We start from the raw sequence: 27,514 nt of genomic DNA, 5'->3' as shown, positions 1-27,514 counted from the left end.
TCTAACCTCATGGCAGAGGTCAGTGGCTACCATGGGGTTTTGCAGATTTCCCTTGAGTTACAGAGTTTGGCCTTTGTAAAATTAAAAAAAATTTTCTTTTAAATTTTACGTTAAGTTCTGGGATATGTGTGCTGAACGTGCAGGTTTGTTACGTAGGCATACATGTGCCACGGTGGTTTGCTGCACCCATCAACCCATCATTTAGGTTTTAAGACCCACATGTATTAGGTGTTTGTCCTAATGCTGTCTCTCTCCTTGCCCCCCACCTCCCTGACAGGCCTTGGTGTGTGATGTTCCCCTCCCTGTGTCCATGTGTTCTTATTAGAACGTGGCCTTTTACGTTACTAATTTGACAAGCCCTTGAGGAGAGTTGGATAAGGTCCTAGTACCCAAGCATTCAGTTCAAAGGCTTCCCTAACATAATGTTCTCAAAATCCTTTAACAAACTGTTTCTTAGGTGGGTTCCTTTCCCTTTCCCTTTTCCCTGGTGAGGAACAGAATGGACAAGAATCTGATGGTGCCCATAAATGCATATTCATTGAGATGTTTCATATGGCTTGGGGAGATACAAGATAGACTAAGGGACAAGACACATAAGAGAAATTAAACCATGAAAGACTGGGGTCAGTAAATGACAAATTGCCGAGTGAATGGTAAGTGATAGCACAGTTTAGGGGAATTAGCTCCTGTCACAGAGCTGAAGCTCTTTTCTTGCTGGGAGCAGGATGGGTGAGTGATTCACAGAGGGCTGCTTTCCATCCCCAGAGCTCGGTAGGCCCCAGACTGGGAACCAGGGTATGGTGCCTTGTGCTTGTGCTTCCAGCTAGCATGTCCTAATCCCTGGAAGCTGCTCAGATGCCTCCAGGGAGCACCAAGGAGAAGGTGAAGAGGGTCCCTTAGAGAGCTCCATGGCCGACTTTCCTGCTTCTCATGAGCCCTGGACCCCAACTGTCTTAGAGGAATGCCAAGCTCTGCAGCCACCATCCATTTGGTGGAAATCTATCAACCTGTTTCACCAGGTCCTTGTGAGTCAGAATCTTGGAATGCGGGTGAGAATCTTAGGCCAGCCAGAAGTTATAAATAGAATCAGCTACCCTCCCCCACCCATCATTACAGGCTGACCAATGAGAAGGTATTCCCTGCTGCAAGGTGAATTATTGAACCCACTACTTTGGAGCAGCTCAGGCTCCAGGTACCTCCATATCTACCAGAGGCTGCTGCAGGGCACCCACCCCAGAGCTAGAAAGATCAGGGTCTGTGGAACAATATTGCACTCTTATGTATTAGGCTTTCCTTTCTTTGTTCACTCAGTCCTAGGGAATGTCCCCCTCCTTTCTCCTTTGTCAGCTGCTTGGGAGCAAACACAATAGCTAAGCTTCAGATCTCTGGCTCTGCTTTCTCTCCTCCTGCTGCCTGCCACTGAGGAGATGTGCTTGCTTTTCCTCCTCCTCCCCTGCGCCCGCCTGATGTCTCCGGGGAAGATGCCTGGTCTTCTTTAATGAACTGGAAATGTGATTAAGATGGGTCACAATTGGGTCTGCACACCAACCCAGGCATGGTGAGGTCATGGCTGGATGGGCTGGGGGCAGCTGCTCTCCTGCAGCTTCTGGCATCGCGGACAGGAGTTGAAAGAAGACAGGAGTAGCTGATACAGGGCCTTGGAGCCAGGCAGAGGCTGGAAGTGTGCAAATTCGCTGGCTCTTGTTTTGCATCCCTGCCAGAATGGTTTAGCAGAGAACTGAGGAGCCAGCATGGATAGCAGGCAAATGAGAATAGTTACAAGCATTTGATTTCCTGATGTCATCTCATTCGATTTCATTTTGCAGAAACTGTATAGGGTCAGTCCACTTATTGCTACCTGTGTCAATTAGGAGTAGGTTCAGCTGTGAGTGACAGGACTTATACAATCTAAGTTTATCTCTGATGTAAAGAAGCTTGGGGTAGGATGTCAGGGCCATGTAAGATCTCATGGTGTTGGGATCCAGGGTCCCTCTGTCTCATTTCTCTGTTATCCCCAGTGAGGGCTTCTACCTCGTGTACCAAGACGCCGGCTCAAGCTTCAGGCATCACAACTACATTCCAGTGGTAGAAAGAGAAGGGACTAAGAAAGGAGCAGTCCCTTATTTTGAGGACACTTCGTGGAGGTTGCAGAAGACCCCTCTGCTTATAGCCTTCTAGGCATTGCTTATAGTAATATGGCTGCCCCCAGCTGCAAGGGAGGCTGAGAAATGGAATCTTATTCCCAGCAGCTCTGTGCCTGGCGGGGGGAATTGAAAACTGAGGATTCTGTGACTAAGAAAGAAGGGGGAGAATAGATCCTGGACGACTTTCAACCTCTCCCACTGTCCTCCTCTTTCACAGGTAGGGAAATGGGGGTGCAGAGAGGCGAGATAATTTTTTTCTTTTTTTTTTTTTTATTTGAAACAGAGTCTTGCTCTCTTGCCCCAGCTGGAGTGCAGTGGTGCAGTCTTGGCTTACTACAACTTCTGCCTCTCAGGCTCAAGTGATTCTCCGGCCTCAGCCTCCCTAGTAGCTGGCAGAACAGGCACGTGCCACCACGCCCGGCTAATTGTGGATATTTTTGTAGAGATAAGGTTTCGCCGTATTGCTGGTCTCGAACTCCTGGGCTCAAGTGATCTGCCCACTTTGGCCTCCAAAAGTGCTGGGATTACAGGTGTGAGCTACTGCACTTGGCCGAGATAATTTTAAGTCACACACTTTCAAAGTGATGGGTTGCAAGAGGCAGAGGTTGCAGTGAGCCGAGATTGCGCTATTGCACTCCAGCCTGGGCAACAAGAGCGAGGCTTCGTGTTAAAGAAAAAAAAGCGATGGGTTGAGATTCTAGCCCAACCATGCTTTTAAAACCTGAGCTGTATCCACTGTATGACCCCGTCTTCTAATCTGATTGTTAGGAAACAGGAGCGGGAGGGCAGGATGGAAAACCGTGTAATTTGTGGTTTACAGTGGACTCAGGGTTTGCACCCCTTCTTGGTCACCCCTTTGCTAGTGTTAAAAACCTCAGACAAATTAAGTTTAACAGGGTTTAGTTGAGCAAAGAATGATGCATGAATCGGGCAGCCCCCGAATCAGAACAGGCTCAGAGAGACTCTGGCCTACCTCATGGTCAAAGGTTTATGGACAGAAAAAGGGACTATCAGAAACCGGAAGTGAGATAGAGAGATAGCTGGATTGGCTACAGCACAACGTTTGCCTTATTAGAACATGGTTTGAACAGTGGGCTGCCTTTGATCGGCCAAAACTGTGACTGCCCCAGGAGGAGGTTACGGTGTGTTTATATCTCCAGTTAGGTTACAGTTCATTATGTAGGAAGAAACCTTTAGACCTAACTTAAAATATGTAAGGAGGCAGTTTTGGCTAAACTTAATTTAACAATTGCATAGCAGTTCTCCAACTGTTTAGTCGTAGGACCCCTGTATACTCTTAAAAAATAATGGACTTTAAAGAGATTTTGTTTATGTGGGTCATATCTCTTGATCCTTACCATATTAGATATTAAAACACAAATTTAAAACAAATTCATTGATTTGTTTTAAAATAAGCTCATCATATTTTAATGTAAACATATTTTTAGACTGGGCGCAGTGGTTCACGCCTGTAATCCTAGCACTTTGGGAGGCCAAGGCGGGGCGGATCACGAGGTCGAGTTCCAAGACCAGCCTAACTAACATGGTGAAACCCTGTCTCTACTAAAAATACAAAAATTAGCTGGGCGTGGTGGCACGTGCCTGTAAACCCAGCTACTCAGGAGGCTGAGGCAGGAGAATTGCTTGAACCCTGAAGGCGGAGGTTGCTGTGAGCCGAGATTACGCCACTGCACTCCAGCCTGAACGACAGAGTGAGATTGCGTTTCAAAAACAAACATTTTTAAATAAAAAGAACGATAAATTCCAAACCAAAAAATAATTTAGAGGGAAAATGACAGTTTTACAGTTTTGCAAATCTCTTTGCTGTCTGGCTTCAGATACATTATCTGGATGCTCATACCTGCACCTGCATTTAAATCTGTTGTGATATCTCACGTCCCACAGTCTCGGGAAACTGCGCTGCACTCTGGTGAAAGAGGAAAAAGTGCAAATAGCATCTTAGTAGTATTATAAAAACAGTTTTGACTTTGTGCACCCCTGAAAGGATCTCAGGAATCCCTAGGCGATCCCTGGACCTCACCTTAAGAACCACTGACCTAGGCCGGGCACGGTGGCTCACTCCTGTAATCCCAGCACTTTGGGAGGCCGAGGTGGGCAGATCACGAGGTCAGGAGATTGAGACCATCCTGGCCAAATGGTGTGAAACCTTGTCTCTACTAAAAATACAAAAATTAGCTGGGCGTGGTGATGCGTGCCTGTAATCCCAGCTACACGGAAGGCTGAGGCAGGAGAACCCCTTGAACCAGGGAGTCGGAGGTTGCAGTGAGCCGAGGTCGTGCCACTATACTCCAACCTGGTGACAGAGTGAGTCTCCATCTCAAAAAAAAAATCACCTAGTACATTCTTGACCCATTCCATGCCTCAGTTTCTAAATCTGAAAAGGTGTCTGTCAGCCTTTGAGGAGAGCTGTGTTCTTTGGAGGCATCTTCAGGCCTCTGAAGGGCCCGTTGGTGGCATGAGGTGATGAGGTGGTCTCTGAAAGTACTTTAGGGTGGGCTAGGAGAGAGGTCAGCTGTGGAGAGGAGGTGAGTTTGCCTCAGCCTTTCCTGAAGGCAGGAGGGTGGGCAGAGAATCTGTGGAGGGCCTTCTGGCCAGGGAGCCCTATGAGCCAGCAGCCCTCCATGACCGAGTGGATGGTGAGAGCCAGAGATGCCTGGCCTAGGCATCCCGCCTGGCTCCTGCCCACCCTACCCACTGGTGTGCATGACTGTGCCAATTCCCACAGGAAAAGAGGGCACGCAGAGCCATTTCTAAGCCACATGGAGGGCAGAACCTGGGAGGACTGCGGGAAAGGAGCCTGTGAGAACTTCACGCAGGCAGCAACGCACACGGAAGGCTCTGAGGGCACAGGAACAGGCAGAAAGTAGACACCTACTCAAGGAGAGTTTGGCTGGGTTTGATGATGATGGGGGCCATAACTACCTGCTGAGAGAAGCTGAGGCCACAGACTTGGACCAGCCTCTCAGAGGGCAGATGTGCTTTTCTTGGGGAATTTGTTGGCAAGGCTGGGCGCTGGAGTCTCAGTGCTCGGCTCAGCCGTGGTGACCCTGTTGCCCCTCCTGCCTGAGCTTATGCCATTGGCTTCACCTGGCATGACTTCCCTCTGCCCTGCAGTCTTCAGTCCTATATTGCATCCGGGGCCCTGTGCAGACTGCCTCCTATTAGGCAGCCTTCCCTGGCGTCTCAGCTGCAGGTTTCTTACTGCTGTCATTGGCTGCGTTGGGAAGACACCTCTAGGTGAGGACCAGGTCTTCAGGCTGTTATGCAAACATCCCCATGGAAACACCCGGTTCAGGTAGACTGAATGCCAGTTAAGAGCTGGAGGGCATGACCTACTCCTGTCTGTGTTCATCACTGTTAGGTTTGATTCAGCACATCCTTATTGCCTGCCATGTGTGCCCTGGGAATACAGCTCCTGTTTTTGAGAAGCTTGCAGAGAAATGGAGATGGCCACAGGAATGGACCATTTCAGTATAAGAATAGAGGCCCCCAGAGGGCTGTGATAATGCCTCACTTGGCAGGAGTGGGGAGTAGGACCTCTCAGAAGCCTTCCTGGAAAAGGAGGCTCTTGATCTGAAGTGTGGGGTGGGAGTTAGTGGGGGCCAAAGAAGGGGGAAATGTGGGAGGGCAGGGGGCAGATTCTCCTGCTGGGCCATATGAGGGGGATCTGTTTGCTTTCTATTGCATTCGTTGAGGCTGGCACCGTGTATGGAGCAGGGAGGGTAAGGCTGGAGAGCCAGGCTGGGGTCAGGTCATGAAGGGTGAGCTTCCTGGCTTTGCTGTCTCCTCATGAGCTAGAGCTTTGTCCTGTCAGCCAGGGTGGGACATACATAGTTAGACTTGTATTTTATATGGGCTTGGACACCCTGCTGGAGACCCAGAGGCCACACTGCGAATGCTTGTTGAATAAATGTTTTGGTCACTGCCTACCTCCCAGGGTCTCTGCCACGAGCCTGAGAGTACAAAATGCCAACTCCTCCTTGGATCTCTTTTTTTTTTTTTTTTTTTTTTTTTTTTGAGATGGAGTCTCGCTCTGTTGCCCAGGCTGGAGTACATTGGCATGATCTCGGCTCACTGCAAGCTCCACCTCCCTGGTTCATGCCATTCTCCTGTCTCAGCCTCCCGAGTAGCTGGGACGACAGGAGCCCGCCACCACGCCCGGCTAATTTTTTTTGTATGTTTAGTAGAAACAGAGTTTCATCATGTTAGCCAGGTTGGTCTCAATCTCCTGACCTCATGATCCGCCCACCTCGGCCTCCCAAAGTGCTGGGATTACAGGTTTGAGCCACTGCCCTTGGACCTATTTCTGTGTCCTGTCTCAGGACCTGGCCTGGCAGGGCTACCTGTGGCAGAACAGGAAGCTGGGAGCAGCAGAGATAGCCACCTAAACACACCACGTGGTATGGCTGCAGGTGAGTGCGGATCCAGCTGCGGGTGCTGGGCAGACCTCTGCAAGTCCTGACCGGCTCTCAGACTGTGACCACTCAGGTGGACCAAGTTCAGGCCAAGCCTGACCAGAGGAAGACTGAAGGACAAAATGGGAGGACAGACTTTATCTTCTGTTTCTGCTGAGAAAGAAACCCTAGGCGATTTCAGAGGTTTGTACTGTACAGTGGAGGCCAAAGGAATTGTTCTAAGAAGGGAGGTGGCTGTTTCTGCAGAAATCCACTCCCATCCTGCAGGCAAGTCATCAGAAACACGCTTCTTGCTAAGGCTTTCTGTAAGCCATTTACTACCTCCAGGGACCTCCCAGGAAATGTGCTGGGGTACTGTTCCCATTATCCCTCTGAGTGGGAAAAGAGTGATTTGGAAAAGCTGGAGATGGGCCATGCTGGGCTGTGTCTCGCCAGGGCTGAGAGGGGAGAGTGCCTGGATTCCTGGGTCTCCTTTTCCTTGGCTGGTGCTGCATCCTGCTGGTGGGAATCCCTGGTTCCTGGTCCCTGTGCCTGCAGGAATTAGTCCTGTGGTGCAGGGACTGCTCAGAGCCACTGTGCGACAGCCCAGGTGATGGCAGCAGCCATAGCAGTGACCAGGAAAACCCCAGGGAGTGCCTTGAGGTTTTCTCTAGTTTCAAATTGCAGGTGGAGAAAGGGCTAGACAAGAGCCTGAGCACATGGCCCTGTCTGGGACACCCTCGTCTGTACTCTGAGTTCAGTGACCTAATTCTCTGACATTTTTGATGGGGTAGGCAGCATGGCAGAATGGAGGGAAAGACACAGGCCTTGGTCTCCTTCCCTGAGCCCCAACTTGGCGATGAGGATGGCAGGTTCTGCCTATTGCAAAGAGGGGAGGTTCCCTCCCTGCTACTAGAAACTCACTTTGTTCTGGAGGAGTGTGAATTTCCCAAATAAAAGATGAACAAAAGCAGCCCCTCTGTTCCCTAAGGAGCACCCAAAATACTAAGTGATAATGTTGCCTGGCAACCATTCATCTCAGTATAGCCCAGGGAGATGGAGATAAGGGGGAAGAGGACAAAGGTGTCCTTCTGTTCTGCTTGGGGACCTGCTCACTATTCTAGTGGGTAAGCCTAGTGGCTGGAGGGATCTCTCTGGTGGCCAGGAGATGATAGGGGTCATTTATTAAGGTAAGTCTTCTGTGTGCATGTTCTGTTCAGTCTTCAGTAATCTTGTCACATAGGAACTGTTACTATTCTCCCCCGTTTTGCAGAGGACGGGGGTTGAGTAAACAGCCTAGTTCACACACTAGCATGGGGAAGACGTTGGGCTGAATCTGGGGCTGTGGAAGTTGTCATGAGGCCAAGGCAGGCCTGCCCACCTCTGTCAGTCTCCCTGGCCATTGCTTTCCGAAGCCTCAGGTTCCCCTTGTGTAAAATGCTCAGGGTGACCAATGGAAGGCTGCATGTAACCGCCTGAGACCTAAGTGGTCCCAGGACCCACAACAGTGGCCTGCATTCATGGCTGGCCTGCGTGGTGCTGGCATTGTGGCGTGTTCACACAGCCCCACCAGGTTGTCCGAGACTGTGGTCATTTCCACAGGTCATTCTCACTCTAGGACATCCTCCTCTGACCAGGTAAACTGATCCACCGCCAGTAAGGGGCAGAGCTGGGCCTTAGGCCTAGGCTTTTCACAGCCATGCAGCGGGTGCTGGCCCGGCAGAAGGGGATTGGGCAAGGCACGCCATGGAGGGACTGCTGTTGGCTGTCCCCGTGAGCCTGCCAGCTGCGCTTCCACAGTTCAGCTGCGCGTGCCGGTGGGGACTTCCTGAATGTGCAAAGAGAACCTGGGTTTTTTTTTTTTTTTTGGGACAGGGGCTCTGTCACCCAGGCTGGAGTGTACTGGCACAATCTCAGCTCACTTTAACCTCCACCCCTGCCCCTGTTCAAGCAATCTGTTGCCTCAGCCTCCCGAGTAGCTAGGATTACTAAGCCTGCACCACCACGCCCCACTAAGTTTTGCATTTTCAGTGGAGACGGGGTCTCGCCATATTGGCCAGGCTAGTCGCAAATTCTTGACCTCAAGTGATCTGCCCGACTTGGCCTCCCAAAGTGCTGGGATTACAGGTGTGAGCTACCGTGCCTGGTTTGCCTGCCTGGCTTTGAGGGTGGAGTGTGTGGAGGCCTAGCAAGGGGCAGGGCCCTAGCACCAGGCACTGGAGGTAGGACACTGATTTCCTTGGGACCAAGATCCCTGTGCTGCCGGACTGGATTTCAAGGACGGTGAGCAGATGGGGTCAGGTTTCTATTCCCCTGGGCTTTCTGTGGTGCCACAAAACAGGCCCATAGGCCTGGCTCCTGGCCCCTGGCCCAGACTGTAGATTTACACAGGCTTTCTCTGGAGACCCTTTGTACAACTCGAGCTGATTGAGTTTCCTTCTCAAAATGGGTCGTTTCTTTCCTCTTTGTTACTGTCCCCTTTCCAAACACTGATTGGCTCCAGTTTACCCTTCAGGACTCAGTCCTTCCATTGAGATATTCTTGCACTTTTCTCTTTTTAGCTGAAGATCGTAAGTCCTTTCACGAACCCCCAGCTTTGTCAGAGAGTATGCATTATGCCTCCAAGAAGTCACGCAAGAAAGAAATGGGGGTCATATACATCCATGACTCTGTTGTGCCAAAGCTAAGAAAGACATGGATTCTAAGACGCACCATTGTTCTGTGTATCGCTCAGAAACGAAAGGCTGCCAGTTAAAATATGATAGCCGTCCTAAGAGGCACTCCAACTTCAGAGATGTTACACTGTGAGGAAAAGGTGTATTTAGAGTTATTAATACATAGAATGGAGAGATGTTTCTAGGTAAAACGTAGAGTCGTTTATACGACCTACGTGAGTGAGCAGAAGTAGGTAGTGATGACAGTTCCAAAGCTGCCTGTGTTATCTGGATGAGGGCATCCACAAAGGAGTAGAACCAAGGAATACTCATGCCTGCTGCAGTGTGTCTGGGACATTCCATAGAATCCGTGCATGCTGTTGCTGCCGGGAGCTGGTCCCGTCTGGCCTCAGCAATCACCTGGGGAGTGTTTAAAAAAAAAAAAAAACGTCTTGCTGAACTCCATCCCCAAACTACTGAATTCAGATCTCTTGGGGTGAGACCCAGGAATCTCACTTTGTAAAGCCCCTTGTTCCATCCCCTCATAGTGAAGAAGGGCAAGGTCAGGGAGGGGAGCTGACCTCGTTCCTGGACTCTGCAGCCCCTCAGGCCAACTCCAGGGCCAGTGCTCTTCGTGCTTCTCTCCATCCTCTGTCCGTTCCTAGGACACTGCTCACCATGGCAACCCAGGGCCTTGGACTCTGCATTTCCAGAACTAAGTCTAGGATATAACCTTAGCCTTGGTCTACTTCACATTGCACGGGTCCAGCATCTTTTTCTTGGTCGATGGGCTGTTGCATTGAACACATGCATCTGCTTGGTGCCAGCCTGTCCCAGATGCTGAGGGAGCTGCCTTGGTTTCCCTGGCAGGGCTAAGTCTCAGCGCCACACTCAGGGAGACACTAAGGGAGCATACTGCTGAGGCAGTCCCTCTTCCTGCAGGGCCTGTGGGAGCAGTGCCAGCTTCTGAAGAGCACCTCAGTGTTTGCCCGCTGCCACCCTCTGGTGGATCCTGAGCCTTTCGTGGCCCTGTGTGAGAAGACTTCGTGTGAGTGTGCTGGGGGGCTGGAGTGCACGTGCCCTGCCTTCCTGGAGTACACCCGGACCTGTGCCCAGGAGGGAATGGTGCTGTATGGCTGGACTGACCACAGTGTGTGCCGTAAGTCGGCCCCCTGCCCCGTCCTGCCCTGCCGGGATGAACGGTCTGTCCTGGGTGATGTCCCTCAGGGCGCTTTGGGGCTGTGTCACATCCGTGCGGCTTTACCACACCCAGCTAGCCAGTGACTGCAAAGCCTCGTGTCCCGGACCCATTTCCTGAAAGGCTCCTGCCCTCTGTCAAACGGCCTTGCTAAAGCCCCATGTCCTGCCCCTGCCTCCGTCCCACCCCTGCGCCTCCCCTGGCGCCCCCTGACTTCCCTCACTTCACTCAGGAAATCCGACCCCTGCACTCACACAGTGTTCTCTGCTTCCCACCAAGATCTTGGCAGTTGCAGTTTCGGTTTTGTCTTCACTGCCTGCCCGCCTGAATTGATGAGCAGGGCGCTGGCCTGCCTGTCCGTGTGTGGTGATCTTTGAGACAGTAGAAAGCCTTGATTAAGTTCTTCTCTTTTATATCAGCCGCCTCTCCTGCAGGCTGATGACTGCCGTCCCTCCTCGTGGTGCTGTGTGTTTCATCTTCCAGTCTCAGTGGGTCCCTAGTTATGGTCACTGTCCCCAAATTAAGTAGGGATTTCTGAGGTCACCTTACAAGAAGTCTTTCCCCAGCCCTTCCAGTGGTGAAAAGCCATGCAGATGGGCGCGCAGTCTGCGACGGTTCCACAGATGAGACAGGAGCTGGCCACATCTTTAGACTGCGCACATGTGTCTCAGTGTGTGGCAAATAGCTGCTGAATTCGAACTTTCCACCTGCCGTGGGGGTGTGAGGAAGGAGGATACTAGCAGCAGGTTTCTCCTCTGTAAAGCCGAGTGGCTGGTTTTTTTTTTTTTTTCTCGGTCTGTGAATGTAGGGTAGGGGAGATACCTGATGTATCTTGGAAAAGGTTAAGGGGCAATAGTTTGGTGTCAGAAAGCCTGGAAAGGAGTGCTTATGTGTTCTGGCCTTTCAGTCAGCCTGAGCATCAGTCAGCTACAAGGTAGAGAGAGGAAGGAGGAGAGCCTGTCCTTGCCGTGAGGAGCTGGTTCCAGTGGGAAGAACAGAGTGCTTAGGTGATATCTGTGAAGGCAGCCTTGCGGCAGAGTGGAAATAAATATGGAATGAGTGTCTCCATGCAGGCAACTGTGCCCTGTGCTGGGTGGGGCGTTTGATTGGGGCCAATTTCATGGGGAAAAGGAGGAGGGATGGGATAGAGGGGACCATGGCTCCTTGCTTGGTCCTAGGAGGCCACTCGTTTTGAGCCTAGAGGAGTTTGGTGTCACTCTGAAAGGGTTTTAGGTGAAGGGGAGCAAAAGAATGCCCAGTTGTTCATGGAGAGCAGATGACCACAAGGGGAAAGGTAGGGGTCCTGGGTGCCCCCGATAGGTCTTAGTAAGGGCTTCATAAGATGGAAGATGTTCATCTAAGGGAGGAGTGGCCTCAGAGGGGCACGTGGCTCACTGGGGCCGAGATGGCCCTGGAAGCCTGAAGACGGGGAGCAGTCAGAGTGGGCGCAAGAGGGTCAGGCTGCGGCGTGACTGGTAAGATGATGCACCGGTGGGACCTGCTCTGGGCAGACCCCTTCGATGATCTTTTTCAGGCCCAGTGTGCCCTGCCGGTATGGAGTATAAGCAGTGTGTGTCCCCTTGCGCCAGGACCTGCCAGAGCCTGCACATCAATGAAGTATGTCAGGAGCGATGCGTGGATGGCTGCAGCTGCCCTGGTAATGAACTTCCCATTTTATTTACAAATCGGAGACCTTGCCAGCACCCTTGGCTTTGGGAAGCGAGATGAAGGCCACTTGTGTTTGCTCTCTGTTGCTGAAATCAGAAGACTTCTATTAAGCTTTTAAATGTCTTTGTCCAGCGTGATCAGGATTGAGCTGGTCTTTCTTTTTAATGTCCGTTGTCCTGTTGTACTGTATCCATGAACGCACTTGTGTTTCGTTAAATTGGAGGGTGGCCTGGGCCCCAACAGTGGCTTGCTTTGGGGAACTCGTGGCCCATCTGAACTGCAGTTGCTTTCTCAATTAGCTGTGTCAGGGAACTGATCTGGGAAAAAGATCTCCTGGGTGTGCCGTGTGAGCCCAGCTGAAAAAGGGCTCTGTGCTAGAAAGTCTTTTCAGGGAAGGCTTGGTGGGCTTTAGGGAAAACCCCTGTTTGATTACTGACAGCAAGGCTGGGCGCTGTGGCTCACGCCTGTAATCCCAGCACTTTGGAAAGCCAAGATGGGCAGATCACTTGAGTTCAGGAGTTCGAGACCAGCCTGGCAACGTGGTGAAACCCTGTCTCCACTAAAAATACAAAAATTAGCTGGGGGTGGTGGTGTGCACCAGTAATTCCAGCTGCTTGGGAAATTGAGGCAGGGGAATCACTTGAACCCAGGTGGCGGAAGTTGCTGTGAGCCGAGATCACACCACTGCACTCCAGCCTGGGTGACAGAGCGAGACTCAGTCTAAAAAAAAAAAAAAAAAAAAATTGAGAGTGAACAAAACTGTTGACTCCCTTCATCTGCGGAATGGTGATGAGTATCTTCCCCATCTCACGTTGCTGCGTTAATGTGTAAGGGAAGCAGCACACACATTCTCGAGCTTCCTGGAAGAAGCCCTAAGCCCAGACTTGTGCCTCCCCTACTGGATGACCTGGAACAAAATTCTTCCTCTCATTTCTTCAGATCTGTAGTATGGAGATGAGGAATTTCCCTTCCTTATATTGCATTGTGTGAAAGATAAACACCATAGAACAAGTTCTTTGAGCTTCCTGGAGGAAGCCCGACCATCGCCCCTGGGGATTCTGTAGTTGTGGGATGAGTGAGGCAGTGACAATGTTGAGGTCTTTGTCTTCTATGCCTTTGACCCCAGAGGGACAGCTCCTCGATGAAGGCCTCTGCGTGGAGAGCACCGAGTGTCCCTGCATGCATTCCGGAAAGCGCTACCCTCCTGGTGCCTCCCTCTCTCGAGACTGCAACACCTGGTAATGGGGGCTGCGCCGCGTGCTCTGGGAGACCTGCCCAGGGGACTGGGGAGGGGGGCTGGGTCAGCAGGAGTGGTGGCAGGTGGAAAAGAACCTGGGCCGCGCCAAGAAAGAGACTGAGTTGGAGGCTACTGGTGGGGGCTAGGGACAGGTTGTGGCAGGCAATGATGGGGAGCAAAGAGTATATTACAGATAAATAAGCCTTGAAGACGGGGAGGTCAGGAAGGGCAGGATCCTTCACACGCAGACAACATCTCTAGCTGTCCCTCCAAACTGCTTTCATAAATGATCCTCTCCCTCTGGAGGAGGGCTGTATCACTAAGCAGCACGTAGGTCCTTCTCTCCTTGAAATCTCTCATCTGCCCGGTGGTAGGGAGTTGCAGTGGCCAGTGGAAACTCACACCAGTCTGCCCTCCCTTGGTCCTTGCAGTAGGCCAGGCCCAGCCTGGCTTCTGTCATCTCAAGCACCCCTGGATGTCACCTCTGGCTTGCTTTGCCAGTCCCCTGTGCAGCAGGGACAAAAATTCGTTTGGTCCCCAGGCCTTCTCCCTTTGCTGTCTGTCCCGCATGGCAGCCTTCTGTGTCCACTGAGCCCCCAGGTTTTCAGTCGGCCACCGCCCACCACACTTCTGGGCTGGGAACTACCCATTTCCATATCGCTGTCTTGCGCTCTGCCACTCACTGTGTGTGGGGCAGGAATTTGACTTCTTGGTATCTGAGTAGATTTTCAGGGGCATCAGGTAGTTTTTCTTTCTTCTTTTTCTGTCGGGATTTCTTCCCCTGGATATTTCTAATATTCCTTTGTGGCCAAAACTGTGTCCTGTACAATTTTAACACTATGAAGATTCTGCTAGCACCAGCTTTTTTCTTCTCCCGCATCCCTTCGTTTGGGGACTGTGATAACTACCATGAGCTCTAAATCCGTTTGCATACCCTTGTGTTTGCAGAACCACCAATGACCTGTGCTTTTCTCCCCGACAGCATTTGCCGAAACAGCCAGTGGATCTGCAGCAATGAAGAATGTCCAGGTAGGCGACCTGCCGCTCATTCCCTTCCTCCTCCTCTGAATGGGGAGGCTTCTCCTCTCTTAGCAGACAGGGAGGGCCACACATCAAGGCAGCGAGAAGTTGCCCTTTCTGCACAGGTTGGCTGCGACCACATGACCCCAGCTCTGGTTTCAGGTACCAGCTATGCTAACCCATTCACAGGCCAGAGGTGGGAGCCCTGCAACAGCTGAAAGGGCAGAACACACCTGTGTTCAGGTGTTACTGTCTGTTCTTATTTTCTGTTTGCTGAAAGGATTAAGGTTGAGCTGTAAGGCCTGTATGGTCATGATTGTCTTGACTAGACAAAGAGGATACAAATTCTTTGGAAAATTAAGAGGTAGAAGGGCCTGGTAATTCTTTAGGCTTGAAGGGACAGTTCTAATGGAATTTTCCAAAATGACTAACATGAAGACCATGGCGTGGTCCAAGAGCTAGGAAAACCAGGTCACCAAATGATTCCTCCCATCCTGTCCCTGCCCTGGAAAATCTGCTTAGGAAAAATTATTGAGCAATCTCTGCCATTTGCTTTCTCCTCTGTTTGGCCCCAACTCTATTCTATTAACTGCAAACCTTGCCCATTCAGAGCTCCCTTCTGCCCCACCTTCCAATGACCTCGGACCTTGCCCTCTGTGGTCACTCACGTGGTGTTTTCTGTGCGCTGGCCGCTGCACTAAACATTTTCCAGTTACAACCTGTGAGGCAGGTGCAATTTATTCTCACGAAAGCAGAAACAGACCTAGAGAGGTTAAATGACTTGCCCAAAGTCACACAGCTGCTATGAGGCAGAGCCAGGGCTTGAACTCATAATTGCCTGACTTCTTAATTTTTCCCTTTCCTTTCTTTTCCTTCCTAGTCCTAACCTTCGGTGGCCTGAAGTGGGTTGAGCTTGGATACCTGGGATTGTATTTAGGGTCTGTGAATTAAAGGCTTTAGGATAACTCAGGACCTTATCCAGTGCCCTGTACACTGGGAAAATTCTGGAACTAGATGTGGGCTAGATCAGTTAGTCTAGCAAAGAGATGGCCACCCAGCCAGGTTATCTTTTGTGTAACCCTTGAAGAAAGCACGAAGGAGAAAGGATTGCTCTTGAAAGTGGTGTCTGTGCTCCATTGAACATAATTACGCCATGTCAAAGACTGAAGGAGCTCTTTGGAAGACATGTGAGTTGCTGCAATTAACTTTTGAAAACACTTTTAACATCTAAATAATAAGCACTCATTGTATGAGATCTATGAGCCACAGTGGGTGGAATTAGGAATTGAGTTTATCGTGTGTGTTTTTTTAGATGTTTGTAACCACCAGATTAGGAAGTCTTAACTACTACTTACTGTAGGATGGGTCTTTCTTCCATTATCCTTCCAACTGTCCATTCATCCAAGTACTATTTGAACACCCACTGTGTACATGATGTATGTTTTCTGGGGCAGACAATATAATCCTCTGGTCTTCAGTTCAAAATCTGGAAGATGACTTTGCTGAGGATATAAGACATTATCTTGATGTCTTGATGAAAAGATACAGTTTCAATTCTGTCTACTAAGTGGTTTGATATTTTGCCAACAAAACCACTACGCTCTTCTCTGCATTCTCAAAGCCTTGGCTGTGACCATGTTTTTCTAGTTCGGGAGTTTTGTTGATCATTGCTTCCTGGTCCATGTGCACCCATGCACACGAGCATATTTCCACACCCTGCCATGACTCAGCAGGTGGTGGGGCTGTCTGATGCTCCCCGTGTAATGACTGCAGATAGAGCTTCTGATGGGAAGAATGGGCAGTATGGTTCTGGAGGGGATATGCTTTTGGCTCTGCTTGTAAAGTGAGGAGCAGGCCAGAGCTGCTCTGCAGCCCCTGGAGAAGTGGACATTGTGCATCTTAGAAATAGAGACCTGGGGCCAGTTGCGGTAGCTTCTGCCTGTAATCCCAGCACTTTGGGAGGCCAAGGCAGGAGGATCACTTGAGGCCAGGAGTTCAACACCAGCCTGGCCAACACAGCGAAACCCGGCTCTACTAAAATTACAAAAATTAGCTGGGTGTGATGGTGCATGTCTGTTAATCTCAGCTACTTGGGAGGCTGAGGCAGGAGAATTTCTTGAACCTGGGAGGCGGAGGTTGCAGTGAGCTGAGATCTCACCACTGCACTCCAGCCTGGGTGACAGAGTTGAGACTCCATCTCAAAAAAAAAAAAAATAAATACATAAAAACACCTGGATTTTCATTTTCTGGAATAAGATGAGAGTGTGTGAGTTATCTATTGCTGTGTAACAAATTATCCCCAAATGTAGCACCTTAAAACAACAAATGTTACCTTACAGTTTCTGTACCTCAGGAATCTGGGTATGGCTTAGCTGGGTGCCTCTGGCCCAAGATCTCTTATAAGGTTGCAGTCAAGCCATTGACTGGGGCTGTGGTCTTACCTGAGGTCTTGATGGAGGGTGGGGGTAAAGGGGATGCTTTGAAGCTCACTCATGTGCTGCTGGTGGCAGGCATTGCTTTCTCACCATGTGGATCCTCCCTGGGGCCTCCTCGTGACGTGACAGCTGGTTTCTGTGGGCAGAATTGTTTCAGAGTGAGTAACAGGGAGCAGTGGAGACAGAAGCCACAGTCTTCTAAAAACCTAGTCTCTGAAGTGACATCCTCTCACTGCTGCTGTATTATCGTCACTAGAAACAAGTCAACACATCCAGTCTACATTCAGGGAGGGGAGAGGTTACACAAAGACACTAATCCAGGAGGAGATGTGTCCCTGGGGGCTATCGTGGAGGCTGTGCAGCGCAGTGTTGTGTATGGGTAGTGGGAGAGGGAAGACAGGGCCCAGGAGAGCAGCCGTCTGGACTGGAGAGAGGCTGGGTTTTGCATGATGCTCCTAGACCTTCGTTGTTCTCTGCATATCCCTGCTTCCTGGTTAGGATGTAGGGCAGCCTTAGGGACAACTGTGGCTTCCCCATAGCTTGCAGACTTCCTTTTCTGTAACCCTGAGCCTCTTTTCCCTTCCTCTGCAAAACAAACTGTGTGGGGAAGCTCTGCTAATTTAGTTCCCATTGAAAGGAGCATGTCTGTTCATAGGGACTATTCTGCAAATGAAAACAACTCATGCTATAGGATCTCAAACTCCTAGTGCAAGTATGTGGAAGGGACTTTTATCCAGCTGGGAGAGGGTAAGTGGAAGAATTTTCATTTGTGTCCCAAACCCCGTGGGACTGTAAATGTGGCCAAGAATGGAGGCCGAGAGTGTAGGCTCTGGACTTAGGCAACCTGGTTGGAATTCCAATTCCATCTCTTAGGAGCTGGGTGACTTTTGCCAAGTTAATGATTTGTAGCCTCAGTTTCCTAATCTGTAAAGTAGGGCTCGTGACAGCAACCTCATCCCATGGCTCTTGTGAGGCTGTTAACACACAGCAAGTACTCAACAAACGTGGGCCATTTTACCATCTTCACAGAGCTCACAGGAAGCTGTTCCATTAAGTAGGGTCAGAGAAGGACTAAGACACAGGGGAAAGCCCAAAGGAGCCTGGAATGGGGAGGGAGTGGTGTGTGTTTTGGGGGGTGGCTGGGCCAGTGGGGCAGGAGGGAGGTCTGGCCTCCCTGGAGAGGCTGGTGGACCTGTCCTGGACAGCTGGAAGGGAGGCCTTGCAGTTACTTGTTGCCTGTTTGGTTCAAGATAATTTCTGATGGATTCTAACACAGCCCTAATAATTTGACCTTGGGAATCAACGTCAGTTTGTTCTGAAGCCTCCGGGAAGGAAGATAAACCCCACACCCCAGGCTAACAGAGACAGCGATGCATTATCGGAGCAGATGCCTCTTACATAGGAAGATGCGTTCTGAGGGCCCTGTGCTTTCCTGGGGGTTCTGACTTCTTGAGTTCACAGAAAATCTCCAGTGGCCTGTTCACTCCTGATGGGGTTTCTGGAGTGCCGTCAGACCCCCTTCAGCCGGGCCAGGGCATCATGTTTCATAGACAAGGCTTTCCTCCCCCTGGTCTCTATGTTCAGAGACCCAGTTGTCCCTGTGCCCCTTGGTAAGTGCCCAGGATTAGAATGACATCAGGCATGTGAGAAACTGTAGGAGCCAACCCGTGAGGCAGTTTTAGGTGGTATCAAGGGCTTTGAGCTCTGTAGCCAGACAGACTGCCCGTGTTTAGATCCCTGTTTGGCTTCTTTGGGAACTTGGATGAGTTGAACTTCTCTATGCTTCAGTTTCCTCATCTGTAAACTGCAGATAATAATGAGCACTTCATAGGAGCAATCATTGAGATGGTTTCCACACAGCAGTTGGAAATGCATCTTATGCCAGGCATGGTGGCTCACGCCTGTAATCCCAGCCCTTTGGGAGGCTGAGTGGGCAGATCGCTTGAGCCCACGAGTTGAAGACGAGCCTGGGCAACATGTTGAAACCCCATGGCTACAAAAAATACAAATATTAGCCAGGCGTAGTGGTGTGTGCCTGTAGTCCCAGATGCTCGGGAGGCTGAGATGGGAGGATCCCTTGAGCCTGGGAGACCGAGGCTGCAGTGAGCTGTGATGGCATCACTGCACTCCAGCAGTGATCCTGGCACACACACACACACACACACACACACACACACACACACACACACACACGAAAAAGAAAAAAAGTGCATCTTGGGCCAGGTGCAGCAGCTCATGCCTGTAATCCCAGCACTTTGGGAGGCCAAGGCAGGTGGATCATTTGAGGTCAGGAGTTTGAGACCAACCTGGCCAATGGTGAAACCCTGTCTATACTAAAAACAAAAACAAAAACCCCACAGAAATGAGCCGGGCATGGTGGCACATGCCTGGCATCTCAGCTGCTCGGGAAGTGGAGGCAGGAGAATCGTGAGAGCCCTGGAGAGAGAGGCTTCAGTGAGCCGAGATGGCGCCACTGCACTCCATCCTGGGCGACAGGGTGAGACCTCTGTCTCAGGAAAAAGAGAAATGCATCTTGCACATTTGGTAGAGATGATGTTGCAGGCTTTGGTGACAATTTGCGTCTGGCGGAAGTCTGAGTTGCTTTGCTAAAGGCCTGTGGGTTGTCATTTCTGCAGGGAAGGCTTTGGGAGGTAGAGAAGAGTTGTGGGGCCAGGGAAACCAATGGCCCGAGCAGAGCAGCCACGTCCAGGGCTCACTGCTGCATACCAAAGGGTTTGTTTAGAAGAGGTAATGTGCTTCCATCAGATGAGAGATTCCGTTTCGTTTTTCATGAGGGAGGATCTTTATTCACATAGAGGTGGATCTGCTTTAACTTCTGGATGTGTGTTTTTTTTTTTCTTTCCTGAGACAGTTTCACTCAGTAGCCCACGCTGGAGTACAGTGGCGTGATCTCAGCGCACTGCTAACCTCTGCTTCCTGGATTCAAGCAATTCTCCTGCCTTAGGCTCTAGAGTAGCTGGGATTACAGGCACCCGCCACCACACCTGGCTAATTTTTTGTATTTTTAGTAGAGATGGGATTTCACCATGTTGGCCAGGCTGGTCTCGAACTCCTGACCTTGGGTGCTCCTCCCACCTCGGCCTCCCAAAGTGCTGGGATTATAGGCGTGAGCCACGACGCCCAGCCTGGATGGGATGTTCTTTTTTTTAGTGCTATGTTAGGAATCGCCTGCCTTTCATTCATTCACCAAACTTCTAGTGCCCATCTCCATCTAGTGGTGGGCCCGCTGTTCGACGGGGACTGCCTGTTGCTGACTAATGGGGAATATCCTAGTGTCCCATCCTGGGCAGAGGATGGGTGAGCGTGTTCACATGGCCCATGGTTCTGCTGGCTGACGTTCTAGCTCCCGTGGCTAACTGCTGCCTGGCAGCTCACCCACCCATTTTCCTGTGTTTGTGGCTGTGTTCCTCAGTTGTACCGAGGAGATAAGCTAAATAATAATTAGACTTCTGATTTGTGAGAGACTTGAGAACACAAGTCAGTGAAGGTCGGAGAAGGAAATCATGAGAAGATTAGATGCTGGCCCTGAAAGTTTTCCTTTCGAATATTTGCACATTTCTCATTGACCCTTCTTTTCCTGGGTATTGTTAAAGAAGACAGAAGTCCACTTTCTTGTTTAGATAAGAGTGCTCTTGAGAAAACAGAGAAGGCTGGGGGAAGAATTCCACCCATTTTTACTGCACCGGGGTCAAGACATTTGACACAAATGACCATATTACTGTGTGTGTAGAATGATGATAATTTCTGAAAAATGGTCAGTTCAGAAAGGCTTTCTTGAGACCTCACTGAACTTGAAATTCCAGCACATCCAGAATGGGCTGGGATGATCCTGGCCCCTATCTTGTGGCCTGTTCTGCTCTGTCCTCCACAAACAGTCACCCCTCACTGCCACCCTTCTCGAGGAGGCAGTAGAGAAGGTGGGTCATGCTGCCTGGAGTGATCTGAGGCCTCTCCACTTTCTCCTAATTTCCTCTGAGCTAGATGTGCCCTCCTGGCCCTGTCCTGGAAGGCATCCGCTGCCCTGGGGACCAGGCAGAGGGACGCGTACATCCCTGGGGCACCTCATGCTTAATCCTGCCTTCACACACCCCCCAAAGGCAGGCCCACTCCTGGGTCCAAGTCTGCACAGTCTAGCCTGGCCTCTGGCTGGGCCTGTCAGGGCACATGTGAGCAAGAAGGGCCAGACAGTGCTGGCCTGTGGAGCTTGTCCTTGACAAGCTAGAATCTGTGTCTTTTGGGGCCCCCTTGGCAGTGTGACAGAGCCTAGCATCAGCCCCTGGAGCTGGGCCCAATGGGATGGTCTGTAGGACCCTCTTACATTTGTCTCCGGCACTGGTCTAGCACCTGTTCGCTGAAGGGGGAACTTCAGGTGGAGGCTGAGGCGGCGCTGTAGACAGCCAAGCGTCCGCTGTTTGGAGGGTCTCAGGGGAAGCCCTATGCACTCTATACGTCCTCATCTTTGCTTCGATCCTTAGAGAAAGGGGCTCACGCACGCACCGTAGAGTGACTGGGTGGGGAAAGTCGTCCTCCTTACCAAATGGCAACAGTCTCTCTCTCTATATATATGTTTCTTTTTCTGCAGAGTAGGTAGCAAAGATGAGAGCAGGTGGAGGAAATATATAGGGGAGGTTGGGAAGGGATCCAGATGCCCTTTCAGCTTTAATGGGTCCATGTTTGGCCCTGAAGGGATGGGATTGCCTCAAGCCAGGCAGGTTGAGGGAGAATCACTGGAGACGTCGGCAGAGGCCTCCCCATGCCAGGACACCTTCCAGGAGGATGTGTGATCTCAGGTTGGAGGTGCATTGAGCCAGAAGCATGGGGCCTAGGCTGGGGTGCAGGGGAGGTGGTGTGGGAATTAGGGTGGGGACAAGTTGAGGGCTTTGAGTTGCAGGGTGATGAAGGGGAGTCCTAGTCCCCACCCACAGATGTGTCAGCCTGCGCTGGGAAGCTGGCCCTGCCGAGGTCAGCACTGGCTGGGCGGTGGTGAGATCATGGGCAGATGGCCTCCTGGTTCCCCATTGGCCCTGGATGGAGTGGCAGCGTGGGCTTGCCCCTCTGAGGACACAGAAAGCAATGGCCTTAGAGTCGCCCCTCGGCTGGTGAGGAGGATGGAGTCCCCATTTTCACTGCTGAGCTCTGACTGTCCCGCCTCACCCTCCACCTCATCCTGCCTCTGGGCTGCCGCCTCTGCCCCTTGGCCCCAGGGACTCTCCAAGGGTGGCACTGTGTCCCAGAGCCCCTCCACACTCAGGTTCACAGAACCCCGTGCTATTGGGCAGGCTCTCCTTGGCCAGGCACTCCGCTGGCACCAGTCTGAGGGTGGTGTGGCACTGATGCCAATGGGAAGCAGGGGACACAGGACAGTGAGCTGCGAAGGAGGGAAGGCCGCAGGGAGCCTGGAAGCAGGAGCATGGGTTCCTGCCCGGTTCCATCACTGACTTTGAGGGTGGCTCTGTCACCTTCCTTAGTTGCCCGGTCTGTAAAATGAGACCTCGATCTGAATGACCCAGCTCTGACATCTTGCAGTTTTAGGAGAGGAACCGAATTCTCTTTCAGAATTCGTTACTAGACTGGAGTGGGCAAAGGACGTCCGTGCAGTTTTGGGGAGAGGGTGCCCTGCTTGCATATGCATTCCACCTTGGCCACCCCAGGGGACTTTCCCTCACCTCCCATTCTTCTCCCTTCCTCCGTGTCTCTCCAGGGGAGTGCCTCGTCACGGGTCAATCCCATTTCAAGAGCTTTGACAACAGATACTTCACCTTCAGTGGGATCTGCCAGTACCTGCTGGCCCGGGATTGCCAGGACCACTCCTTCTCCATTGTCATTGAGACTGTCCAGGTGAGTTTTGCCAGCCTGGCGGCTGGTCGGGTGGCAGCCCGAGGTGCTGCATAGCTGCTGGGCTGAGTGGGCAGCCCCTGGAAGGCGGCGTGGACCACTGCTTTCTGTGCACGAGGGACGTCTCTTCCAGACTTGAGTTAGCCCGTCCTTCATCCAGAAACCCAGCCCATCCCCTCTCTCCCTAGATGCTGGGGGAGGGCATCCTGCCCTGACACTAATGCCGTCTCAGGGCTGGCTCAGCTCCCCACTCAGGGGAAGCATCCTCCTTGGGTCTAGCCTTTTGCCCCCGTAACTAACCCTCTGATGTTTGGAGCTGGGGGTGGCTGGGGTGGGGGCAAAGAGGGCCTGTCTTCTGCTCTGAACTCTATGGTACGTGCGTGGGTTCCTTTCTCTAGGGATGGAGGCCAAGATGAGGACGAATAGAGTGCACAGGGCTTCCCCTGGGGATAAAAGTCCCTGATTATCTTTGGAACAGTAGGTCCGAGGAACACTGTGAAGCAGAGGCCCATGGTTGTTTATGAAAGACCGGGCCAGGCTGGGAAAAGGTGCGAGTAAGGATGCACTTAGCGCCTTCTTGCTGCACAACTCTAGGGGGCCCCATTTACATGGAGTATTCTGGGAGAAGGGAGTTGTAGGCTGTGAGAAGGCCAGAGGCTCTCTGGGGTTGGGGCCTTTCTCTGGTTAAGAGGGTCCTGGACTGGGGTGCTGGACAGGCAGGGGGTGCAGCAAAGTCACCCTTGTTCCTTCTCGGTAGTGTGCTGACGACCCTGATGCTGTGTGCACCCGCTCCGTCACCGTCCGGCTGCCTGGCCTGCACAACAGCCTTGTGAAGCTGAAGCATGGGGGAGGAGTTGCCATGGATGGCCAGGACGTCCAGCTCCCACTCCTGAAAGGTGTGCTTCGTCCTGCTCCATCAGGCCTGGGGCTGGCACAGCCCATCCCTTAGCACCCTCCTCCTCAACCCTGGCCACTGTCCTTAAGGACCTGCATGCTGCTTTCATGGGAATGTGATGGAGAGTTAGTTATCTTTGGATGGCAGGGCGGGGTGGTTGGCATGCATCCCTGCAAGAAAGGAAGGCTTCCTGGAGGAGGAAGACTAGAGAAGGAAACCTATAGATGAAGAGGTTGCTCTAGGCCTGCGACAGATTGTAGATGGGAAAAGGGAACTGAGGATTTTTATTTGGCTTGAACCAAAGGGGCGAGTTGTCTTGGGCAGGTGGTTCTGGTTTGCTCTGGGGTGGCACAGGGGCAGAGGTTGATGCTGAGAGATCGGGAGTGACTGGTGATGTCACACCAGAGGATGCCACTTGGGGCAAGGCCAGGTGACCCTCTGGCCTGTCTGGAGGTAGCAAAAAACCTACCTGTCCAGTATCTTCACCCAGGTTGCACTGTGTCTGTCAAAGCAAACTTGCTTTTGCATAGTAAAGCTCCCAAACTTCACACTCAAAGTGGCTCCCAGACTCTTCCTCCTCCTCCGCGACTGCTGGCCACTTTGTTGCCCATTATCTTAGCATTGCACACAGCGGATGAACCCAGCATGTCCATGGGTGTTAATGCTGTGTGTCTCCTTATGAGCTGTTTGTTCCCCCAGGGCAAGGGGTATGCTCCTATATGTCGCCACCTTCCCACAGAAGCAACAATTGCTATATTCAGTGTTGTACACAGCATCGCTCAGACATGAGGTGGTGTGCAGTGGCAGAGTGTCCCAGGCACATTCAGGTGTCCTGGTGTCAGTGCTAGAGCGATCCCCTCTGCTCCAGGGCACCCGCCTTCAGCCGAGGATGCAGGAGCCTCTGCCTCCCTCCTGTGGCAGTAGAGGGAATGGCAGGTCATAGCCAGGGTGCAGAGGCTTCTTCCTGGGGGACCCTGTTTATCCTGTGTCCACCGTGATCACCCTTCCTCCTGACACCCCCTTAAACCTCATGGCCACCCCAGCCACCCCTGAGTCATTGCTGTTCATTGCTACCGTCCTTTTGAGACACCCCATTTCCCCCCAAATACATCTGCCTGCCACCATCCTGTCCTCTCCCCACCTCTGCCTGAATCCTGTCCTGCTGGGTTCCAGGTGACCTCCGCATCCAGCATTCAGTGACGGCCTCCGTGCGCCTCAGCTACGGGGAGGACCTGCAGATGGACTGGGACGGCCGCGGGAGACTGCTGGTGAAGGTGGGTCCTCTCACGGGGCACTGGCTCCCTGCAGCCAGACCCTTACAAAGTACCCCTTGTGCTCTGGGCAGAATGGCTTTGTGTGGTGGGAGAAGAATTCCTTTCTCCGCATGGCCTACACCCCCAGAGCGAGGAACAGGCCTCTCTTGTTTATGAGGCTTGTGTGTGTTTGCTGGATGCCCCTTCTTGGCCCCAGGGATTCTCCCTGCTGGGCTCTGCTATCCCAAGGGCCCTCTAGACTAGGGTGAGCTCTTGTGGGGCTGGGGAGGGGCAGGTTTGCTGTCCAATCTCCCGGCTGAAACAAGGCCCGGGAGCAGGCGTGTCTCCCCGGGTGCCCACTGTGGGCAGTAAGGGAAGAGCCAGATTGGCACTCTCAGCTAAGAGAAAGCCAGCCCGTCTGCCCGGGAAAGGTTGCTCAGGAAGCCACCAGATTCTTCCCCTGGGACTCTGCATGTGTGGGCCACTTCCTCTTGTTCTCGGTGCTCCTAGAATCACTCTGGATAGCAGTCCATACTTTTCACTGGGCCTTTGTCTGCACTGTTTCTCTGGAAATGACCCTGGCAGGTGGGCAGTGCAAATACTATTACTGCCATTTTATAAATGAGGCAACCAGGGCACAGGAAGTTGAGGGGAGGGTCCAGTGCTCCAGAACTTCCAGGGCTAGGATAGACTCCTCTGATCAGATTTCCCACTCTGACCCCCCAGCACCCTGTCGTGGCAGAGCGAGAATTAGTTCTGTGCCTCGTGCCTTTCCCATCAGAATAAAAAGTGGTACTTTTTGGTCTTGAATGCCTTTACACTCTTAAAAATTATTGAGGACCCAAAGATCTTGTAGGAGGATTTTGTTTATTGATATTTACCAGATTAGAAATTAAATTAGAGACATTTGAAATACGTATTAACTCATTCAAAAATTATAATAATAAACCCACTACACATTATAAACATCACTGTTTTGGGGAAAAATAACTGTTTGCCAGAACAAAAATAAGCAACAAGAATAATACCACTGTTGTACATTTCTGCAAATTTCTTTAATGACTGGCTTAATAGGAGACAGCTGGGTTCTCATATCTACTTCTGCATTTAATCTTTTGCAATATTGCATGTCACGTGGCCTCTGGAAAATTCCACTGTATACTTGTATAAGAGAATGAGGAGGGAAAAGGCAAGTAATGTCTTCATAGTATTATGAAAGTAGTTTTGGTCTCACAGACCCCTTGAAAAGGTCTCAGGGACCCCTGTGGGTCTCAAGACCACACTTTGAGAACGACTGTGCTAGATTATGCCCTGGAGAGGCTCATCCTGCCTCCTGGGATCCTGTGCTCCGCAGGGTCCTTGCTATAATCCTGGGCGGCGGGGCAGGGTGGGGGGTATCGCCCAGGTGATCCTGGCATCCTCCATTCTTGTGTGGCCATATTCTTTCTCTGTCTTAGAGCTCCTGAGGGAATTTCAAACTACTTTTTTTTTCTTTCATGAAAATAAATCTGCAACCACAGACCATAAAGCAGGAAGGTCTGGAAGATCCTCTTGTCAACCTCCCATTTCCAGTAGGAAATACAGAGCCATTGTTTCTGAAGCAGCAGTAACTTGCCTTGGGCCTCACGGTCGTTTAGTTACAGGTTGAGGACGAGAACTGGGGTCCCCTGGGTCCTGACCAATCTTGCCTTCTGCACCCCGGTCTTCAAGGGGGTGCTTCATGTTAGCCAGTCCACTTTTTTTGTTTGTTTGTTTTTTGAGAGAGGGTCTTACTCTGTTGCCCAGGCTGGAGGGCAGTGGCAGGATCTTGGCTCACCACAACCTCTGCCTCCCAGGCTCAAGCAATTCTCCTGCGTCAGCCTCCCGAGTAGCTGAGATTACAGGCGCTCACCACCACACCTAGGTAATTTTTGTATTTTTAGTAGAGGTGGGGTTTCACCATGTTGGCCAGGCTGGTCGTGAACTCCTGACCTCAAATGATCCACCCTCCTCAGCCTCCCAGAGTGCTGGGATTACAAGTGTGAGCCACTGTGCCTGGCCGACCAGTCCATTTTCTCAGCATCCTCCCACCTCACAGAGAGGGTGCTCTCCACCCATGTACTTTCTTCCCTCGATCAGCAGGGCTGTAACTTCTCATCCTGGGCAGTTGCCCTTCCTGCAGGTTTCTTTGGTCTTTGTCTCTCCCCTGAGGAGAAGAGAGGCCAACTTCTTTCTGTGGGAGGTGACGTAGGGTTATCTTTGGGGGTGGGTTTGTGTCAGCTCTAGCTAACAAGAAGAGGTTTCCTTTGCCATGATTCAGGACAAGGTGAGATGACCCCATGGCCTATATAACCATTTTTCTGTGTATTTTTTTCCTTTTTCTTTTTCTTTACACAGGTTCCTGGGGCTCATGGAAAGGGACTGTCTTGTGGGTTTTATTTATGAAGCAGGAAAGGGGGGTGTTTGAGATGGGGCAGGAGGTGGGGAGCCTCAGACTGCTGACCCCAGGGCTTTTGGGGACTGCAGTGTGGAGGCGAGAGCTGGAGAGAGGCCAGCTGGGGCACAGGTGGTGCAAGAGGAGGTGCTACTAGGGGCCCTCTGGTCTCCTTCCCCTGGGTGTGGTGTGCACGCTTTGTCCCTGTGGGGCTGGTGGTCCAGGCAGCAAGGCTCCAGTCAGCAGAAATCATGCCGTCTGTGTGCTGTTTCCCTGGCCTGCTAGTTGCCTTGCAGGGCCCAGATCTGCCTTAGGCACAGTGGTGT

General features: G+C 51.5%; 1 protein-coding gene across 6 annotated transcripts in view; it reads left to right on the top strand.

The window, feature by feature from the left end:
- Positions 1-27,514, top strand: part of VWF (von Willebrand factor) — a 184,290-nt gene that overhangs the window by 44,193 nt on the left and 112,583 nt on the right. For 5 of the 6 annotated variants that reach the window (XM_005569887.5, XM_065523605.2, XM_015430272.4 and 2 more), the window contains 7 exons: positions 10,156-10,372; positions 11,946-12,068; positions 13,206-13,317; positions 14,299-14,345; positions 22,494-22,630; positions 23,385-23,523; positions 24,696-24,796. In XM_005569887.5, the coding sequence (XP_005569944.3) occupies positions 10,156-10,372; positions 11,946-12,068; positions 13,206-13,317; positions 14,299-14,345; positions 22,494-22,630; positions 23,385-23,523; positions 24,696-24,796 (876 nt within the window). The remainder of the gene's footprint in view (positions 1-10,155; positions 10,373-11,945; positions 12,069-13,205; positions 13,318-14,298; positions 14,346-22,493; positions 22,631-23,384; positions 23,524-24,695; positions 24,797-27,514) is intronic. The other variant, XM_074006136.1, reaches the window with a different exon arrangement.

The sequence above is a fragment of the Macaca fascicularis genome, chromosome 11, assembly GCF_037993035.2.
Source record: "Macaca fascicularis isolate 582-1 chromosome 11, T2T-MFA8v1.1".
NCBI classification, from domain to species: Eukaryota; Metazoa; Chordata; class Mammalia; order Primates; family Cercopithecidae; genus Macaca; species Macaca fascicularis.
This window is presented reverse-complemented; position numbering and strand designations above follow the sequence as displayed.